This window comes from Xyrauchen texanus, chromosome 12 (assembly GCF_025860055.1).
Source record: "Xyrauchen texanus isolate HMW12.3.18 chromosome 12, RBS_HiC_50CHRs, whole genome shotgun sequence".
NCBI classification, from domain to species: domain Eukaryota; kingdom Metazoa; phylum Chordata; class Actinopteri; order Cypriniformes; family Catostomidae; genus Xyrauchen; species Xyrauchen texanus.
The window spans coordinates 25,710,312-25,732,577 of NC_068287.1; the positions used below are offsets into that span (position 1 = coordinate 25,710,312).

Genomic DNA, 22,266 nt, shown 5'->3' on the forward strand with positions numbered 1-22,266 from the left:
AGAAATCTTTTGGTGGGCAGTGGGTTAAACACAGAGAAGGGGCACTTTCTGAGGCAGGTTTTATTGTTATTATTATAATTATTTACATAAAGTTTAAAATACTGAATATTGGTTGTTTTAAAAATTTGGAAGAGAAATGCAATTTATACTTTATAGCCTGTATATTTTGTTGTAAATAGGTTGCAGGCTATTACAAAGGAAATGAGAAGAGTGTCAGTCTATCCTGAGACATTTCTGCTCTCAAGTAGTTTTACAAAGTCTTAACTTGCTAACAGATATTTTGGTTACAATGTCCATTTAACTTAAATATAAATTACATTATTTCTTGCTGTTAATTATGAAGGGACCTTCTAACATTCTAGGTAACCCTTTTAGATACAATTTGAAAATATAAATTTTACAAATTATACTTCCAGTGATGGCTGCTGGAAATGGGGCCTGTCTAGATTTGATCAAAAATGACTTTTTTAAATAGAGATGGTGCTGTTTTTTACATCAGTAATGTCCTGACTATACATTATGATCAGTGAATTTTTAATAGAATTAATTGCATGGGATGCCTATTAATTAATAGAATTAATCGCATAAATAAATATTTGCTCAGAAAGCCCTTCAAATAACACTAATTCAATAAATAATTATTAAATGCTTATAAATAGTTATATATATCATTATAAAAAATTATAATATACATCATTAAAATGCATTACATCATTGTGAAACACTTTACAACAAGGTTCCAAATTAGTTCAAATTAGTTTATAACATTAGTTAACATGAATTAACAATGAACAATAAAGATTTTATTAATCTTAGTTTGTTAATTTAAACATGTACATTTCTCAAATCAAAAGGTCTGTTTGATAACATTAATTAATGCTCTATGAACTAACAATCAACAATTGTATTTTTTATTAACTAACATTAACAAAGATTAATAAATGTTGAAAACGATATATTGTTGTCTGTTTGTTCATGATACTTAATGCATTAACAAATATTATCGAATAGAACCTTTGTAAAGTGTTACCAAAAAGACTATTCAAAAAGTGGTTTAGTATGCAATATATTGTTTATTTCCATATTATTGAACTTATGTCATCTGCCAATAATTGGCCGACAGTTCACACAATCCATATTGCAACTGAATCTTTCAATCAGTCCGAGATAGATTTATAATGAGGGCTTGTCTAAGGGTCAATGCATACCTGCGGCCAACGCTTTTGGAATGTCTCGGTTGCTACACGTAGCTGTGTCAAGTTTGAAACTTAGAAAAACACGTCTTGAGATCCCTGCGTTCGTATTCACACTCCATCAAGCTGTGATTGAATGCAAGAACATTTCGCTTACTGCCCCCCGGAGAAAACAGGTGGTACTTCAAGCTTGAATATATATATTAGGGCTGTCGATTTAATGAGTTAATTCTTGGGCTCACGGCCCAAGTTAACGCTCTGCTCAAGTACCGCTTATGCTCACCAGTGAAAAAAAGTTAGCTCAAATCCCTCTCCAACATTAATTTCTCTGAAGTTGGCTATACTTGTTTTCAGGCATGCACATACGCCTGATCAACTGCCCCTTTGCCCACATGGACGGAGTTGCCCCCCTGGGTGAAATATAGGCTATATGCCGATTATATATATCACAGCAGTGCTGATTTAGGGCCATATAGCATTATTGCAAGTATGATATTGCTTGTATACAACAGTTCAAGTAAACAAGTACATTTTAAAAAATTAGGAAAAATTGAATACGGTCATAAAAAAGGCATTTTGAAGTGTCAACCAGAAGGTAACAGTTCAAAAACAGTTCCTCAACTGGCGAAGGAAGTACAACCTCTGCTGGGCTTTTCAATCATTGTGAGTCTACCACTTCAGATCTTGTGAGATCGTAGTGCCTAGCAACCTGAATGACTGAAGTGCTGTTCAGAATGGTGAGGGGGGAAGTTGGAAGTTGTCCAACTTCCAACTTAAATTAAGTTGTTAACTTAAATTAAAGTCGTGGAAGTTGGAATATAATGCTAAGGTAATTCAGGAAGAATTTCCTTCATTTGTAGACAGTTTGTCGTTCTGTGGATTTGTGAACATCCAGGACTTTAGACTTTTTTTTAGCCTTTTTCAGTTTGCGTATCTCCTACAATTCTTCTTCTAAGGTCCTCCTGAAATTTGTTTTGATCAGAGCATGGGTCACATGCTTCTTGAGAAGTTCAGACTCTGTCAGTACCCAGACTGTACTGTTTTTATACAGCAGGGCACCTCTACAATCTCAGCACACTGACTGGAACACCTGCCTCCAATTAACGTTTTAGATGTCAGAAGCCCAGAGGTTCACATACTTTTTCAAACTAAACTATGAATGTTTAAACTGTATATTCAGTTTTGACAAGAACAAGGTCCTTATTTGTCTGTCATTACTTTTAGTTTGTCTATTATTGGGACTAAGGTGAAGATCTGACCACATTTTATGAATAATTAATGCAGAAATGCAGGTAATTCTAAAGGGTTCACATAACGTTTCTTTCCACTGTAACTTCATTTAGCTTTCATTTCTCCCCTTTTTTTCTTTTTGAACACAATGAATTACTTTGGCTTTTGTTCCAATAAGGGCATAGACTTTAGCCACTGTAACCACTTATCTCTGCACGTCCCTCTATTCCTTGACCATATACATGGTGCTGTCCACATGGATCCCTTTTTGAGGCCCCCTCTCTTCTCTCTGTGTTGTGTGTGATGACGAATGGGAAGAATTGTGGTTCTTTGGGATGTTCTTAGCTTAGTGCTGGACAGAGAGGCAGGGGTTCTGTAGGATGTGATTTAATGGATGAGTATTTTCACTTTACTTGTTCCTACATGCATGTAAGGCATTCTTGTGCAATGTGCTGCTTCTCTGTTTCTTTTTTTATTTCTCCTTTCTCTCTCTCTCTCTCTCTCTCTCTCTCTCTCTCTCTCTCTCTCTCTCTCTCTCTCTCTCTCTTTCTCTCTCTGGTCCCCTCCTCTCTGTATCGCATACTTTTTCTCTAACTCTGCATGGTGAATGGTGAATTTGTTTATTTGTTTGCTGGAACCAGCTGAGTGTGTCCATTAGGTCATGCACAATCAAACAAAACCAACTCCCAAACATACAGACCTACAAATTAAACAAACACAAATGCACTTCCTACATTGATACAGCCATCTGCCTGCTGTTACTATATAATGCAGAAATGGAGCTCCTTTCTCATCTCTTCCAGACCCATTATTTCCAATAAATAGAAACCTCTCTCTTCCTTCGCTCCCTTTTTTCTCTTCCTACTTCTCTCTGTCTTTGCTGTTCCAACTCTCCCAGCAGACCACCACCGATAACAGTCCTATGAAGCGCTCAGTTTCATCTCTAGGGCATGGGCGCCAAGGTCGGTTAATGCAGGGTGATAACTACTCCATGGACAGGGTTATCCCAGAAGAGGGTCACAGACATGGGCATCGTCACAGAGATCGCAGCCACCGTGCATCTGAGCGATCCCTTAGCCGCTACACTGATGCTGATACAGGTCAGAGACAAAACTGTTAATAGTGCTGCTGCAAACTGTGATAAAGATGATGATGATGATGATCATCATGTATTGATTCAGAACCAGTGTTGGAGGTAATGAGTTACAAGTACCATGTGTTACATTTGTTACTTTTGAAGTTAAGTAATATGATACCTTTTGAATTTACACAACAATACCCATGTTGCTTTTCAAATAATTTGTACTAATTTTCTGTTAACTGAAAAATACAGTTGAAAATCCTTGTTTCCTCATAACTTCCCCCTGTTTAACACAGTGTGTGTAAAGGGCAAACATCTACAAGCATCTGCGGAGTTAAGATGGCTCTGAGACAGATCTGAGCAACCTTTAAATTTTCTGTAAATAACTTTTCGCTCTGCATCAGAGCTGCCTTAAACTTTGCCATTTTCATGACAATGAGTCCTCGTTTTGTTTTCAGTTGGCTGTGCAGAGAATCAATACTGAGGCAATGTTGTCAAGAATGTAACATTCAAACCTGTGATACGTTGCTTAATAAAATTGTGATTCTTGTGTAAAAAGGAATCTTAAATCAGGCTTTATCCTCCTGAGACCAGAGCATGACTGCTGTCTGCATTGTCAATTTCCCTGTTGATTTGTTACTATTAGCACCTAGTAAACATGCAAAAAAAAAAATAAAAAAAAAAAACTAAGCAAATTGTTTTTCTAAACATTTATGTCCACATATGTTGTCAGTGGGACTACATTGTGAAATTTTAAATAATACCAATCAATAGAAAGTCTAAATTGTTTAATATGTTTACAGGAGTGTTGGTTATGCATGTTTTTGAGACATTACAGACATTTCATCAGAAATTAGCATAAATAATTCTGATTTAAAGTAATGGGCAGCACCATCCTATCACTGCCAACCATGATAAAAGTATACATTATAAATTCTGAATCTATGTACTGATTAACATTGTCCCATGTCTGCCAAACATGTTGAGTGGTCCAAATATCATCTGCAGCCTGAAACTGAACTTTTGATAAAAAGTTTGGATTGAAGGCACTTTGCTGCATAGAGATATCTAGGATGCTTCCTTGGTCCCTGTTTAGATAATGATTTAACCTCCAGTGTGCTGTGTGTCTGCACTGTTTCAGAACAGTTCGAAATGCACCTTATTTTCATCCTAACTCTATATAAAGCCTCTGAAAGCTACATTTTCCAGCTTTTGATGTGATAGTGCACCGTAAATATAGATTCTCAAGTGCACACTGTACATTGTGTTTACATTATGTTTAGAAGTGTGGTGTTTCGTGATAAATCACTCAAATTTAAAAAATGGCATCCCAGAAAATAGAGACTCCAATTAAAAAAATTAATTGGATTTCTTACCAGATGTAGTTTTGTTGGCATTTTCCCCAAAGACAAACACCACTGTGATCTGTGCCATGTTGTTTGGTCACATGACTCTTTGTGTCTTTAACCCTTTACTGACAGCACAGTCTCCTGAACTGAGATCAGTCAGTTTAAATACATTTAAATTATGTGTTGCGTATAGCAAAGCAAAAATACAACATCCATGCATGTGTAAGCGGTGTGGCACTAGGCTATAAACATGTTACTCTTGGAAATTTTGGAGACCATTTTAAATGAGCTACCATATTTTCTTATAAGGGTTATCTTTTAAGACAACCTACTCTTATGATATAATGTATATATATATATATATATATATATATATATATATATATATATATATATATATATATATATATATATATATATATATATACTATAAATATTTTTTATTTAAACAAAATTATTATTAGTTTGATGAAATTTTATTTGCAATTCAACACTGGGTACAGACTACAGTGAAAACTATATTTACTTACTATATTTAAAAACACTGTGTTCTTCATCATAAAATTCCAAGTTTATTAATATTTTAAATATGAAAAAATAATAACAAATATAAATTGACAGTGAAAACAATTTAAAATACTTCATTTGGATTTACATTTATTCATTAATTATACACTTTTATCCAAAGCTACTTACAAGGCATTCAAGGTATAACATTTGATGAGAGTGTGTATTCCCTGTGAATCGAAACCAATGACATTGTGAATTGGTGAAGTAGTGCAATCAAGAGAATTCATATTAACACTCATATATTTTGATTGTACTACTGGTATCCAGTTTATTCACTGGTATTAGTGGTATTCATACATATTCACTAGTAATCATTGTTTACTGGTTTGGCCTAGCAGGTCTTGGAACCGACCTCAGCACCACCACACAGTCAGGAGACCTACCATCCAAGGAAAAGGACCGGGGCCGGGCCAAAGACCGCAAGCACCATCACCATCACCATCACCACCACGGCTCTGTAGATAAGGAGCGCTACGTAAATGAGAGAGAACGAGGGGACTATAGCCACAAACAGTCACGAGATAGAGATCGCCGCTGGTCCCGCTCACCGAGTGAGGGGAGAGAGTGCTTGACTCACAGACAGGTGGGCAATTCATTCATAATGAGCTTTAATACATATATAAGTTTTATTACATGCATAGACGGTTATTCATTACTGGTTCCCAGTTAATGCACATTTTTTGTTCTGTCTTAGCCCTGTTTCACACCGCAGGCTAAAGCATTGATATTTATTTTGCCGCCATATTAATAGGTTAAAGAATTCATACTTGAGGTAGCTGCAAGTAAATTTTAGCATTTTTGCTGCATGTAGCATGCTGAACTTAAATGGAAAATAGAAAATATGGGGAAAATCCACTATGAAAGCTTATTTATAAACAGCCTTTTGATAAATAGGCTTTTTTGAAAAGTGTAAAATAAGGGAGCTGAACTACTCACTGGTTGTTTGAAAAATTACGTCTGTTGGGCTATGCAAGTACCACACACAATGACACACAAACACACTTTCTATTCAGTAAATTTGACTGAATCCAGGCGATTTAAGCAGTTCAGATTTGGGTTCTGTTTCATGTCAGTTGTATACCATTTGAATGTAAGTGTGATCTCCCTCATATAAATTACGTGGATTTTTGATGATCAGGGATGCTGCTACCCATTAAAGAGGGTGTATGCAATATCAACGTTGGCGGCCCCTTAATGTTTTTCCATACGATCTGTGGGCAGTGGTTTGGTTCCCCTTGAACATTTCATAGTCCGAGCGCCCCCTTTCAAGGTAGATTTGTCACCCCGCTTTATGTGGACCCCCTATGCATTGCATATGCTTCATACACCTTTTATGCACAACTGCTGGTGTTCCAGTTTGTAGTTCTCAATAGCTCACTCCCACTGACGTGCACAGAACGGGGACAACAGGGGCACACACCCTTGCCCCTTTCATTCACAAATCTAAAAGTGCCCTTCACAAATGTAAAGTTGCCCTTTTGGTCGAGGGGAGATTTAAGTGGATGTGCCTTTCAGAGCGAGCGCTACAGCACAATCCCCCGCTGACAGGCTGAAGCGGGCTGCACAACACCCCCCAGCACCTGTCCCTGCTAAGTTCTGAGCAAGTCACTGCTCTCTCCTGTGAACTACTGTGCAATTTATGAATGTTCTTAAAGGAAATACCCAATGCGGTTGCCTAAAAATCACTTAAGAGCCACTTTTTTCGTTAATGCCACAAAAATGCAGTCAGTGTGAAAGCAAAACTTGAGCCTGCTTTTGAAGTTACGCTGCTGCACATATGCACAGCTTAGCATGCAGTGTGAAACAGTCTTAAGAAACATTTTATGCTATTTGAAATGTAATTAATATTGTGACAATATCAGGATTGGTTCAGATATTGTGCCGCGGGGACCAGAAATACTGCCACCGCTCTGAATGACTGTAAATGTAAAGGATTCTTTTTAATATTTTAGTAGTTTTTAAATAAAATCATTTCCACTATTGCAACAGAATTCAATTATTTTTCCTTTTTTTCTTTTTGTCCTCTCTTTTCCCTGTGATATGTTGCTTTATGTTTGGTCATTTATTTTATTGCCGTTTGCATTGGTCGCTTTGCTCTAATGCTTTGCAATGTCTTTCATTCTTGCATCTCACTCTTCCTCTTATTTTCTTCTCATCATCTTATGACTACACTCTTTCCTCCCTGACTGCTGTTGTGTCTGTGTGTCATCTCCTACTGTCTTCTTGTTGTGTGGTTAATTTTGTGGTTCTGTTTTATTTGCCTTGTTCCATTTTCATGTAGGGCAGTAGTTCAGTAAGCGGAGTCCAGTCCCATCAACCTCCGGGACCAGCACACCCCGCCGTGGCCGGCGTCAGCTGCCCCAAACCCCTGCCACACCCAGGCCCCATGTCACCTATTCTCCCGTCGTCCGTAAACCCATCAGTACCCCCCCTCCCGGCCAGCAAAGCCGACTTCCCACCCCCACCTCACGTCGATATTCGCCACCTGGCCCCGAGCCCCCCCTTCCCCCTCACCACCACCCTTCCCCTCCCCTTCATGGTTCTCCCCGTCACGCACACTGGGGCCCCGACCCTTCAGAGAGTGTGGAAGGGGACGGTGTTTACGATGACCAAGACTACGAGTTCAACCACCAAGAACCTCCATCCTATGAGCAAAGTCCCGTCCAGGGCAACCCTCACTCCCATTCCCCCAGGACTTCCCGCCACACTGCTCCCCCTCAGGGTCAACCACACCCCCGACGCATGCCCAATGGCTACCGTTCCTCCTCACCCTCTCCACACCAACATGCCCCCACTCACCCAGGAACTCATAAGCCTCCCCACCCCAGAGGGCCCAGGAAGGGCCTCCATGAACCCTACAGTGAGACTGATGAGGATGACTGGTGCTAGCCTCTGGGAAGAGGGGAGCGAGGGAGGGTGGGGGGCCAGGAATGGACTCTGGAATGGACTGCCACCATACAGAGAAGCCATCTCAAAGAGAACAGGGATATTGGCAGGTCTCTCGCTTAGTCTGAATTGTCTAGGGAAACACTAGGCAGTGTGCTAAATGTCCACAGGGGAAATCAAGGCATGATTCTTTTCTTTCTATTTATCGTTTCTTTACTATTCCTCTGCTGCCGAGTGTTTTCCTGAAAGGAGATGGACTGCTTACAGTGAATAAGACTGGGGAGGTGTGTAAAATCAATGAAAAAAATATAAAATCCTGTTCTTAGCCTTTTTTTCTGAAGAAAAGAACATTCTCTATGTTTTGATAAGGAGAAGGAATGTCTGAACTTTTTATTTTCAAGACATTTCATCCAGTCTCTCCTTAAAACACAGGCCATACTGAAATCTCTAACTCTTTAACACTCAAAAAGGAGGATCACTTTTTATTTTGCAGAACTTGACTGGTGATTCGTTTATTGCAAAAATTAGTCCAGATGCTGGGAAATATTGATGAGTTTTATCATCTCTGTTTACTGTTAGTAATTATCCCAGTGAGGGTGAGCCGTTCGCCCATATACAGTATGTACGTTTTGGGTGGGTCGGTCAAGTGCTCTGGCCTATCAGGTGGGGGTGGGCGGAGGTGAAATCACCTGGACTTTGTAGCAGAGCCCACCCTGCATTTCAGACACCTAACTCAAGAAAGAAGAATCACAAAATATGGGAGAGAAAAAAAAATGAAAAGCTCTTCACTCTTTCTTCTAAGGCTTTGTCTGCTTCTCATTGGAAACATTGAAATTTGAGTATTCTGTTGCACTGCCCAGCTTTGTTTGAACTCCTAGAGGAAGAAAATCCCTTGGAAATCCTGCATGATTGAAAAAAAAAATACAACGATAAAAAAAAAAGTTAAGAAACTTTGGATAAAGGGGGGAAAGTGGGGATAAATTCCTTTTGCTTTTCTTGTCATCTCTGTGAAGTTCTCTCTCTCCGATTAGCACCCTTCCTCTCTCTCCCACACAACTCTCTGTGATCCCTCTCTTCTTTAGGAGTGTCTGAAAGTGGCCATTGCTAACATTCATACCTCTAACTACTAATATATGCGTGACCAGAGAGGTGTTCTTAAAACAGATTTGGTGCCAAATTATATACAATTACCAAAAAGTTAAAATTGCAAATCAAAAATTTATAGCACAAAAAATTATTTACATTCCTCTGTGATTGTACACATAATGCAGATATAGTAGCACATAGACACATAAAATACAATAACATAGAAACATGTAACAGGTAAAGTACATCTCTGAGCACATGTGTGATTATTTTCCCTTACACCCTAGTTAGCATGTTCTCCCAGTCTTCCATGGTATAATGAAGAGAGGGGAGGGGGGGAACGAGAACCTCTCCATCTTTAGATATGATTTCTTGTTGATAATGACAATGTTTGTATAAAGATGACCACATAAATGATGATAATTGATGATGATGATGACAATGATGGTGATGAAGAAGATAGTAATGTTGACACTGATGGTGATGTTGATGTTTTTTTTATTTTTTTTGTATTTGACTTAGCTGCTCTTTGCATTGCCATACTTGTTTTCATGTGATTTTTGTGTAGATGGTTTGTGGAGCTCTGTGACGGTAATCTATTGTGGGCAATGACAGAAAACACATCTGAACTTCAATCAATGTCCTCAGTAGCTCTCTGACATGGGCTGTTTCCATGGAAACACTTTCTCAACCATATCAGCGAATGTAAATGACAGTTTGAATCATGCTTCATCTGGTCTCAAGTCTCTGTAACTGTGAACACATTTTATCAAAAAGAAAAGACGAATGAAATGTGTTAGATGCATGAATTTGGGTGAATTAGAGGAGAAAACTGACTAGTTATTGACTTTCCTACTCAGTGTTGAGATATATATATATATATATATATATATATATATATATATATATATATATATATATATATACATTGGGTTCTTTACATGGGTTTTAGATATTAACATTAGTTCACAGGGATTATTTGAGTTAACATAAAGGGGTAGTTCACCTAAAAATGACATAATACGCCCTCATGTTTTTCCAAACCTCAAATACTTTCATTTTTGCGAGAAACACGTTTAAAACCCTGTCTACACCAGAAGCAAGTGGCAATGTACATCACGTCTTGTCAAATGCAAATATCTCCCATTATAATCAATGATGCTTTGTACACTGGAAGTGTCCATTGTATCGCATTGCATTGTGCCGATTGTGGACGGATACCCATTCTATTGCTGATAAATTTGGACCGTTACATCAAAGGAAGCTCGTAATGTTTGTTTACGCTGGTCTAATATTTAAATCATCTTTTGATTCAAAGCACGTTTACAAATGTTTAGCAATAATTACATCAAAAATAATTATTATATAATAATATATAATTTATACAAGTAGGTTTCAGTTGAAAATAAAGAAGTGCAGCAGTGGCGTTGCGAGGGGGTAGGGTGGGGGTGGGGTCTTCAGGGGCTTAAGCCCCTGGCCTATTTTTTGGAGATTCACACACGTTTCACTTCACAAATAAAATATGTTTTATTACTTTGACTTTGTTTGCCCAGTAGTCCATCTGTTTGTGATGAAAAGCAGTGGGGGCTGGCTGTGGTAAATTACCGCTTTCTAATTCAGTTCAGTGCAGAGACGACCCCCAGATTGCACACGTACATCTTTGAATTTTTTTTATTTAGCCATTCCAAATAATGTCTGCTTTAGATATTTTCAACTGGAAAGCATCACAATCTAACTAAACATCTTAAAAAGATCTGATTTACAAACATTCTAAATCATAAATACCTCAAAGACATCTGCTGAATGTCTTATTGACATCTGAGATAAACTTACTGACATACTTCTTATAGACGTATTGCTGATGAGCAACAGCGTCTTCCAGATGTAAGCACACTCGTCAAATAAACATCTGGGTGATGTATGTGTGTTACCAGTGTTAATATGCAAGAGGAAACATCTTATAGAAGCAGATGTGTAACTGCATGGTGGGCAGCTGCCCTAGGGCCCGGGGTGAGAGGGGGTCCACTGGGCCCATAAGATCCAAGTTACGCTACAGTATAGATATGTTGCAGATGAGCAATCTAAAAAATATGTCTTCCAGGTGTAAAAACACACATCAAATAGACATCTGGGTAATGTACGTGTGCTATCAGGGCTGGTTGGAAGAGGTGTTATCGGGGGTTTAAAGCCTAAACTTATCTTGCTATTAGGTGGGACTACTAAAATTCATCAGATTTCATCACACTGTCATTTTTTCAAAGAGTTGATATTCTGTTAATAATAATTGTTCACAGTTTACAATGTAACCTTCTAAGTTTATAACTTTAACATTATTTTGGGAAAATGAATGTTATTCAATTAAATACATTTACAAATGTATTCATTAATACAAGTACATTATAACAGAACAAAATTCTTGTAAATTTTACAAGCTAGATTTTAGACATATTTTATCTAGGTTTGATATGGCCAGCGAGGTAGCTGTCTGATAACATCAGTTACTGTAATGTTTCCTAGCATTGGGCAAATCAATTGTTTGTACTTGAGCTCAAAAAGCTAGCTAGCTAACTTATTCATGGAGCCATAGTTAAATCAGAGATTTGCTGGCTAGCTTGCTACACCAATAACCACATTAATTACATTAATACTACAATTAATTAACCACTTTACCCAAATGAATATGCTTAGGAGATCACAAATACACAGGCACCCATAGTGAGGGGTTACAGATTATTATTCATCCACTTAACCATTGCTACTGTCTACTAGAGTTTACAGCTGATTGATCAATGCTTTCTGCACATCACTTTGACGCGTCCAGTGTAGACAGTCTCAAGCCATTGCGTTGCGATGTAGAAAAGATGATTCGCAGAGCTGGCATCAGTCACCATTCACTTCCATTCCTCCTTTTTCCATATAATGAAAGTAAATTGTGACTGAAACTTACTTTCTGTGGAACATCGCTTTTTGTGTTCCATACGGAAATAAGAAAGAAAGTCATACACGTTTAGAAAGACATGAGAGTGAGTCATTGACCCTTCGCTAAGCTCCGCCCCCTTAGTTGCCATTGCTTGCTCTGACAAGCTTTGAATGGGAGATTGCGGTTTTTGGCCAACTATTCTCATAAACAGAATTGATAATACTCTTAAGTAGTCTGGAATGACGAGTGATATTTGAAAGCATATGTATATGACGTTTTTCTGTATAAGAAATTGTTAAATTACACAGTTATTTGATTGAAACCTGTGGAGATTGGGAATAAAAATTTAGGCAAATATTATCAGTCACATTAAACGCGAAAACCCTCGTTTGATGCCGATTACATACCTGATAAAATTAGTGTAAGTGAACACAACAACTAATAATATCTAACACATCACTATATACTGTAAACTCTTTATTTTCTATCTACTAAGACCCGAATCCATAGGCTATATAAATGAATGAAAAATTATTAGCTTTCCTAGCGCTTCAGATTTATTTAAAGATTTTTTTTAAGAAAGAAAAACACTGATTTTATCCTCTGTACGTATATTGTGTCACTATTACAGACCCAGCAACAAAGTTTTAAATTATTTTTATTTTTTTATAATTTCTATTATATTACGCTTGAAATTTTTCCTTGTCAGAGAAATGGCAGACGGTAACAGACAGGATTGGTCAGAAACGCTTTGAAAGCAGGGCTTGTTGGATTATTATTTTTTTGGGTGGACTATGCCTTTAAATCATTAAAGACATTAAATTGAGTAAGAGAGGAGAATATTCTCCTATCTTCCTCAATCTTAATTATAGGCTATCCAATTTATTTATTTTTATACCCTTTTACACAGTATGTAAATGACAAGAAGGTAACTGAGCTCCACTACCTCTACTAGTCAACAGATGACGCTGTGATCCACATTGTTCAGAAGCGGCTCTGACTTTCAGTCTCACCTTTTTCTGTTCCATGTTTTTGTCAATGACCTGTACACTGAGAGTAGTACTATGTGTCTGTCACCAATGGTGCACCTTCTGTGTTCAGGAAATGTAACACAGCCAATCAAACTGCACAGGAACATGTAACACAGCCAATCAAATTGCATGGGTGAAACAATGATCTGGCCTTTTCTGCCAAAACTTGTCTCTTGTGTCCCACTGATCTTTGTGTCTCTTTAGCCCATGTTACCATTGTCATTTCAGTCTTTATAGGCAGAATTCTCTGTGGAATGACCGAGAATACAGACACACTGCCAAATGAGTCAAACTTTGCAGCATGTGCAAATTATACAGTGTATGTAGCATTTACTAACATTATTATCGTGTACTATCCCACTTCAGTAACTTGTATGTAGCATTCTTGATGTGGTGTAAGAGGGAACGAATCAGTGAGTTTGTGGCTCAGAGAATTCTCCTTTGAGGCCAACTGTATGTTTCAATGTGTCCACAAATGATCGGTGAGTATTATTTTTGAAACTGTAAACACTTAATATAGAATCCAAGTCCCACATGTCTCCCCTTGCTAGTTTAGCATTACTAAATTGTGTTGCCATTTGAAAACTGCATTCTTATGAATGTCTTACTGAGATAATTAATCAGTGCCTTATTCAGCTTTGCCAAGTCATGGCCATCTTATTTAGAATGCATGCCCCTACTTGTACACATTTATAATGCTGCAATGTGCCAATTTGCGGTGATGCAGTCTCTCTGAATTTCTCGTTTTGTCCGTGACAGATGTTAAGCTCCATAATTTAAGACAATAATGATGTGTCTGTATGTTTGTGAACATCTGTGTGTTTGTATAGTATGTGGTCAGGATCAAGAGGAGATGTTCACATACAAAACTGACTGTGCGAATTATTTTTAGTCATGCTCATTTACATGCATAATGTACTTTCAACTTCTGTGTGTGTGTGTGTGTGTGTGTGTGTGTGAGAGAGAGAGAGAGAGAGAGAGAGAGAGAGAGAGAGAGAGAGAGAGAGAGATTGTGAGGCTGGGAGAGAAAAGAGGAGCATCAGTCTTGATAGTGCATTTACATTTATCACTGTCTGTCAAAATAGTTCATCATGACTAATAGCCTCAGTCCATGTTCTGCTAATAAGTGACCATTAAAATACAATGTCAACAAGCAATGTGCACATTGTATAAAAAAAAAGAAAAAAGAAAAAGAAATCTAAAAAGCAAGTGTTTTTTTTTTTCTTCAGAAAAATACATGTAGAGAAGTATTTACCTCGAGAACTGCATGTGCAATGTGCATGCCTCAGCGTTTGTTTAAAAGTCAACTGCAGGAATAAAAAAATATTTTCTAGAAAAACACAAGATAAATACTTTTCTTAAGTGATATATTCCTTTCTAAAACAAACACAAACAAGAGAAGAGACACTTCAGCTCTATGTTCAGGAAACATCAATGACTACTGTTACACACACACATGCAAAGAAATAAAAAAGTCAAGAGGAAAAATCTTGCTGTGTTTGAGTTGGACATTACTCTCATTTATTTTTGTTCTGAATTCTCCCCTCTCCTCTGTAATCAGAGATTAGTTTTGAGATTCTTACGCAGTCCCAAAAGAATGTGAATAACAGTGAAGAGGGATGCTCTCAATCATGCCCTGTTCTGCCAAATGCACCTATAGAGGTTTTGAAAACATTTATCTGAAATGGTAGAGGGATAAAACCTCAGGAGTTGTCCTAGGATGGAGCTCCTAAGAGTAAATGTCTTGATTAAATTGAGTAATCAGATGATAGTGCTCTAAACAGGATTTAACTCTGTCCATTCCCTGCTATCAGTTACATACCATAATATATATACAGTGGGGTTCAAAAGTCCACATTGAAAATTATTCAAAATCGAATTTAAATCTTGTACAAATAAACAAAGGATTTTGTATTTTGAACATTTTAAACAAAGAACATCATGACATAAAATGAATAAGAAATATGTAGGCTTCTGCACTATTTCTATATGGCACTATTCATATAAGCAAATTATAAACTCCTTTGTGCAAAAGATCAGTTTTCCTTATTTCCATTGTAGTACACAATGGAACATTCTCAGATTGTGTTGGGATCACATGGATCATCAGGTTTGCACACATTTTCTGAGTCCATGCTAACTCCAATGCATACTGTCATTAAAGCAAAAGACACCTTTTCAAATTCATCTTCATTTTCAGTTCAGATTTATTCAAGTTGTCATGCTGAAAATATCAATTACAATGGAAAAACTGTATTATTGGCTTGTATTATTACACAATGCAAAATAGAAACATTTTCAAATAGACTTTTAAACACCACTGTATATTTTCTAAATATAAACGCATAGCAGTTAATTCAAGCTACTTTAGGGTACAGTGGGGCTTAAGGCCCCTGGGGTGCAAGGCAATTTTTCTCCCAAATCACTAAACAGCATCAAAAACCACAGTACTTTCCTAAACACTTGTTTGTCACATCTATGACAGTATTGCGTGCGATATCTAAAGTTTGATTTTGAGGTATAATATCATCTATTATTTAATAATTTGTCAAATTTTGTGACTTTATGAAGCTAATAAGTATCCCTGAAATTATTACATTCATTTTAATTTGTTTTCAAGGTCATCAAATCAAAAGTTTTTCACTGTCCATTCAGTGAAAGGATGTTATTGAGGGTAAAATCAAAGTCCCCCATAAAACACAATTTTTCAGTTTAGACTTGTTCTGAAATTCTTTCAAAGTGAGCTCACATTGACCGATCCAATTACAATGGAGATTCATTTGTTAATAGAATAGTTGAGATGTTATGAAATGCATATTATAAAATACAATAACTGTGATTGAAATTAACAAAAAAATGTAACCATTTTCTTAAGTTGTTATTTTGAATAAGCATTATTTTAATTTGTTACTCACAAAAGCATTTTGTTGTCTAAAAATTGTTTGCCTAAGTTTGCCCTATAATTATTGTCCCTATATTTACACAATATCACCTTAACCCCCCTGGGGAACATTTACTAAAAATGTGGGGGCCTTTTACCCCCAACTGTAATCAAAACAATCTTCTATTATTATTATTTATTTTCACATAAATTACGCTGCTCCATCAATATTCTATAAAAAGACATTTCTTTTTTAATCTTGATACACTAAGAAAAAAAGCTAAATATAAAAAAAGCTTCTTGAGTCAAGCCCCATTGTACCCTATATTTTGGTGGCATGATAACTTCACTTCCACTTGCACCTTTTTTTTTACCCTTGTAAAAAGAACCCTTCTACATGCAGAATCAGAAAATTCTTTCCTGATTCTGCATGTGTGCCTTTTTTGCGTATGTGACGTTCTGTTGTGCTGAGTGCTCTAAAGTTGTTTGGTCAGGAGATTGCAGCAGGTACAGTGCATTACTGTGAGATTTCAGACACTAGAGGCTCAGTTTTCACACTCAAAAAAAAGGGAAAATAGGGGGGAGGGGAGCTCATTCCATTAGCAGGACAATTGATTGGCCACACAGGCAGTCATCAGCACCCGCTCCCCTTGGCCGTCTGCTGTATGTTGCCAGATGTGCGGATGTGTGAAGGATGCCGTCCTTCCTCTAGTCTATTAATACCTCCTTCCGCTCACACACACATTTCTCTCTCACTCACTCTGCCTGCCCTACTTCCTGCTCCCTTCCCCCTTCCGTCACGGGGCATGATTCTGCTGTGTCGACAACTATCCACATGGGCATGGCTCCCACGTAGATTTTTGTGTCAATTACATCCTGTATTATCTCCATTTTTGTTTGTAAAATAGTATGACACCACCACAAAGATATAAATGAGCAATTTAATGTAGACTTGCTTGAGACTAGCAAGACATAAAATTGTTGGTCTAATTCTTGCAATTGCAAGTTATAAAATCACAGTAGTGAGACATAAAGTCAGATTAACCTGTTTTATTTATTTATTCCATGGCGGGATCCGATTAATAGACTTTATTCAGAATAGCACCATAAAATGTTTTTAAAGGAATGAAAACAATGCTGTGAGGGACAGACTTACGCTGCATTTGAATATGCATACTTCTCTACAATACAGTATACGTCAACAGAGCAGTGTCTGAATCTTCAGTTTTCATAAAACTGTAAGGAGAAATACCCGGATGACCGGAAAAATTATGAAGAGCGGGTCTACTGGACACTTTAGTAGCCTTTGCCATAGTAGGTGAAGGGATGTCATGTTGGATTAAAAAATAAAAAAAAATAAACGGGAGAACTGCAAGTCAGTGGCTCTTTTCAACCGTAAGTGATATGCAGTAGGCCTACATAGAAGAAAGTTGTTCTTTGGGCTTAATGGTTTTCTTGTTTAACAAAACAAAAATAGTCCTTCGCCAAATGCAGTATGCTGACAGTAGCCTACGCGATTTCGGAGCAACTTTAAGCCCCGTTCACACTGCAGCGGCATAGCACGAGAACTCCACACAATACCATTTATTTTCAATCAGAGCATATAGCGACTTCTGGAGACATCTGCGGGCAACCACCAATGAGAGTGAAGACAGCAGAGCTCACAAGTGCAGGCAAGACGGAGAAGTTTCAGCGTCATGAGGGATTTTTACTGTTCTATATCATTTGTCTATTTGCCTTTTTTTCCATGCATCATTTGTTTATTATATCCATGCATGTAACCACATGCATGGATATAATAAAACAATAATGCATGGAAAAAAGTGTCAGAAACAGTCTGCATTCGGAGTGAGTTTGATTCATGATCATGAATGATTATCCTGTTAATTTAATTTATATTGATAGATTGATCATCTGGTTAATGATTCATTGCACTGAACACTGTTGCACGTTACAACACACTACACTGCAGAATTTTTTACAGACAAGATAACTGATTCCTTGTCAAATTGTATTGATATCTTAATTTTACAGGTATTATGTCTCATCCCTGATAACATTTTCGATTTTCGCAGGTGGTGTGAAATATATATAAGACTATTTATTTCCCTCACAGCCTCATTTATAATTTCTGTCAAAAATTAAATATGGCGTTACCAAGGGTGTAGATTTGGCTTGAACATTGGGGGATGCAGCATGAAAATTTCACCGATGATTCCATTGATCATGGTATAAATAATGGGGGAGTTGTATTTGATTGTTTTGATTATATCTTCCCACCGGAATCTACGCCCCTGGGCACTATACTTAATAATGTAAGGAAGAAAACTGTTAAATGAAGTTAAAGGTTCGGGTTAAACTATACTTGCTGATGGCCCATTAAACATCTGTAAATGACTTTAACGTTTTACTGCTGTTATTCTTTTGTTCCGCATATCCTGGGCCCGGTTGGGAGTTGAAAAGAAGTGGGAGTGAGATGACAGCGTTCATCCGGCCTGATGCGCTAACCGCTTCCTGCCTTCCGCGAAAACACCTCCTACCCGCGCCTTCCCCGGTCACATGACCTCGAATAGCGCGATATAACACCCTAGCGGACCGGATAAAGCAGTCTTCGTACAAAATATAATGTTTGAGAATCTTTTATTGTACAAAGTGAGGTAGATAAATTCATATCAAATACTGTCTGCTTTTTGTATCTTAATATATCATGTCTATTCGGACCAACCACAGTAAAAACAACAATGCATAATTGGTAAATAAATAAATTAAATAAAAAAATAGTTTTAATGTCCATGAAGATTTTCTAATTTACACTCCTCGTAGGTAGGTACTTGAACCGTGTTGTTGTTATGCACTGAATCAGAGGAGCATTAGTCGCACCATAAGTCACAAGTTTCCAAAACAGCCCGCTCTTTGATCAGTAGGCTAGCCTAATCAACTGTCATGACATTGCTCCACTGATTTGGGACCCCTTTAAGTCAAGTGCTGTTGACCTTTTACCACAACAGGAACACTGTGACGTCTACGTGCGACAACACACGTTTCTCTCTCAGTGCTGTCCCTTCAAAATGTGACAATTGTTCTTGGCATAGGCACGAGTGACAACGAGTCCAGCTCTCTACCACAGTTCGCGGAACTATTCTGTGATGTCTGAAGAATTACTCTGAGCTCCACATACTCCAGTTTTGCTTTTTTGCATGGTAGGAAGTCAGGCTCTGTGGCTGTTTTGCTTCGTCGCTTTCTAGAGTGACGGTCCAGTCCGGTTGGGCTGCAGTTCTCTTTGTCCACCGTGACTCCTGCAGGGTTGAGCAGATGTGGATCACCCTCGTGCCCGGACCTTTGCCCGTCCTCGGTAGGTTGTGTCGCGCACTGAGCAGTTGGAACTTCAGATACCGCAGAGAACGTTGTGTCCATATGCTCTTTTGTTTGTGATGTGTTCTCCATGACACTGGTTATGTCAGACTGTCGCATGCTCTCGCTTGCCAGCCGAGACGAGTGGTATATGTCCCTGGCAGATTTCATGACGAGCGTCAGCAACAGGCTCCGGTGCAGCCGGAGTCCACCACGCTGTGTGCGCGAGCTGTACATTTTACCAAGAGCCTGTATCATAATCTGCTTCGCCTCTGTTGTGACGTCCATTGTTGTAACTTGGTTGTTACTAAATTAATTTCACCTTACAAACACTGTTTACTTAATTTTATCGGAGCTCTGTTTACTTTCACTGTCGTTTCATTCCCCGAAGTAAACCCCAAGTCTCTGGTAAACCCCAGCGTCTGGACGGCGGGTATTATATAGTTTTGGTGACGTGGTGACTGACAGTCGGGCCCCTCCCATGCCTTGCTACTCTATGCTTGAGGAAATAAGTCAAAACGGGTGTATCACTTTTTAATTATGTCAAAGGAATGTTTTGACGATTAAGTGCTGAATTAATTATCAATCGACTATCACAACACTATTAATAACTGACACACACTTTAAACAATAATAATTAAAAACTATAGCAAATTTAACGTCGATATAATCACACAATATTATGTTTATATTGTATATGCATACATTCCGATAATTGTATTATATATATATATATATATATATATATAATGAATATGAGAGAGAAAGAGAGATGCTAAATCTTACTCGACAATACAACAAAATGACAATGTGGAGGAAGTTTTGTTTTAGCCTAGGTTAAATGGACACTTTTATTCCAGTGGGTTAGCTTCTACATTCTCTTATACCCATATAAGGAACATCCGCCGGCTGGTCTGCTCTGCGGAGAACCCATGATGCGTAGGATCGTTTAGGCTACTTCCTGTTGCCTTCGTCACAACCAAAAGCGTCAAGCTTCCTTGCCCATATATGGGTTTTATCCAGTTGTTTTCGCGTAAAATAGGTAACGTGACCATTTTGTGGAGTACTGATTCTCAAGTGTAGAATTCTTTTTCCATTCCAAGTTTATGTTGTAAAGCGAAATTTTTGTCAGTAATTAAATGCATTTCTTGACCTCAATTCAGTACACTTTGAGTTGTGTTTGGAAGACAAAACTGAAAGCTCCACAAGAGCAGATGTGTATCTATGAATCTATGAGCATGATTAATTTCTCCAAATATTTATAATCTGTTTAAATATTCTGAAGGTCAAAATGCAAGGTGGTACGGAGCACCTAAAGGGCCAAGGTGGTGGGGAAAAACACTAGTGGCGTGAGAAGAAAAATAAAAAAGCAAATGCTTTTGCGTTCTCTCGCAAAATGTGCGTCACAGTGACAGTCTTCTGCTAGACTCCTATGTGCATTCCAGCATTATTCCAGCTTTTGTCTTCAACAAGATGAGAAAGTCAGTGCAATGAAAGTGAAGCCCAATAAAAGACAATTAGGCAATGCACAAATCATAATCTTCAATTTATGAATGTGTGAAAATAAAGACAACACAGTTAAAATTACATTAAATGCAAGTGGTCTAATTGAAATGGAATTCTGTGGTCCACAATTTAATTATTATTGTTGTTGTGATGACGTTTCCCTCTCCATTAATAAAGCAATACATGCTTCTTTGGTGGTGACTGAAGGTTTTGGGCTTTAAAATAACTGCAATTCGGAACTCACTTTTAAATCATTGCAAAAGCATGCAAAAATTCTCGGGGAACACGAAGTTTTGCGAGAGAACGCAAAAGCATTTGCTTATATTTTCCCCCACCATCTTGGCCCTTTAGGGGCTCAGAAAGGTGATGATCTACTAACAGAAAATGTAAAAGCCAAATTATTATGCAACGTCAAAGAGAGCCCTGTTAGCTTTAAATTGTAGTGCAATAGAATCAGAGTAGAGCAATCTGGGCATATCTGCAATCCATATATGGCAGCATGTCCTCCATACATTTTTCTGTGCTCAGATAAAGTACAGGGCCAGTTGTCATGAATAAACCTTCAAGGTCTGCAAGACAATGCTGAATGCCAGGAAAGAGTTCACAGGGTTCTTTAAGCTCACTCAGATATGGTATCTAGTTTAATACTAAGAGTATTTTGCAGTGTTAAGGATAAGAGCAGCAAACTTTTACAAGGTTGGAACAGTTACAAATATCATCCTCAAGTGGATTAAATGCAGTAAAAAAAAAAAAAAAAAAAGAGTTAATTTCCCACAAGTTAAACAATTTGAACTATTGAATTAGATTCAACTTCTCCCACCAATCAGAACACGTTTTGATAATTAAAATGGCAGCTAAATGCTTGTTTTTGGTGAATACATCCATCCTTTTTAGTATATAAAGTGCATAAATGAATATGCATGATGGCACGTTATAAGTAGATCTAATCGGATAACACAAAACTTTGAACTATGGGTCAACTATTAAATGTAGTTATTAAGCTCAACAACCATTGTAATATACTTAACCCAGGTCACTCCATTGGACTACAACATCATTTTAAATACTTTTAGTATCTTTGACAAACTGACATACACCCAGCAAGTATCTACAAGTATACTAGAGTGTATTATTATGTTATAAACATAAGAACTAATAAGTTTTTCATTGGGGTTCAAAAAT

General features: G+C 37.6%; 1 protein-coding gene and 1 pseudogene across 1 annotated transcript; one reads left to right on the forward strand and one right to left on the reverse strand.

Annotated features, from left to right (window-relative positions):
* LOC127652866 (voltage-dependent P/Q-type calcium channel subunit alpha-1A-like) overlaps positions 1-8,446 on the forward strand; it is a 120,718-nt pseudogene extending 112,272 nt beyond the window's left edge.
* A 10,414-nt stretch (positions 8,447-18,860) lies between these two features.
* Positions 18,861-20,060, reverse strand: LOC127652944 (immediate early response gene 2 protein-like). Its single transcript, XM_052139411.1, has one exon. It carries the CDS (start codon positions 19,864-19,866, stop codon positions 19,291-19,293), a length of 576 nt encoding a protein of 191 aa, XP_051995371.1. The 5' UTR covers positions 19,867-20,060; the 3' UTR covers positions 18,861-19,290.
* Positions 20,061-22,266: the final 2,206 nt, after the last annotated feature.

What these genes read in the sequence shown, in the direction of transcription:
- LOC127652944 (XM_052139411.1), bottom strand. Translation starts at nt 19,866, where the DNA reads ATGGACGTCACAACAGAGGCGAAGCAGATTATGATACAGGCTCTTGGT.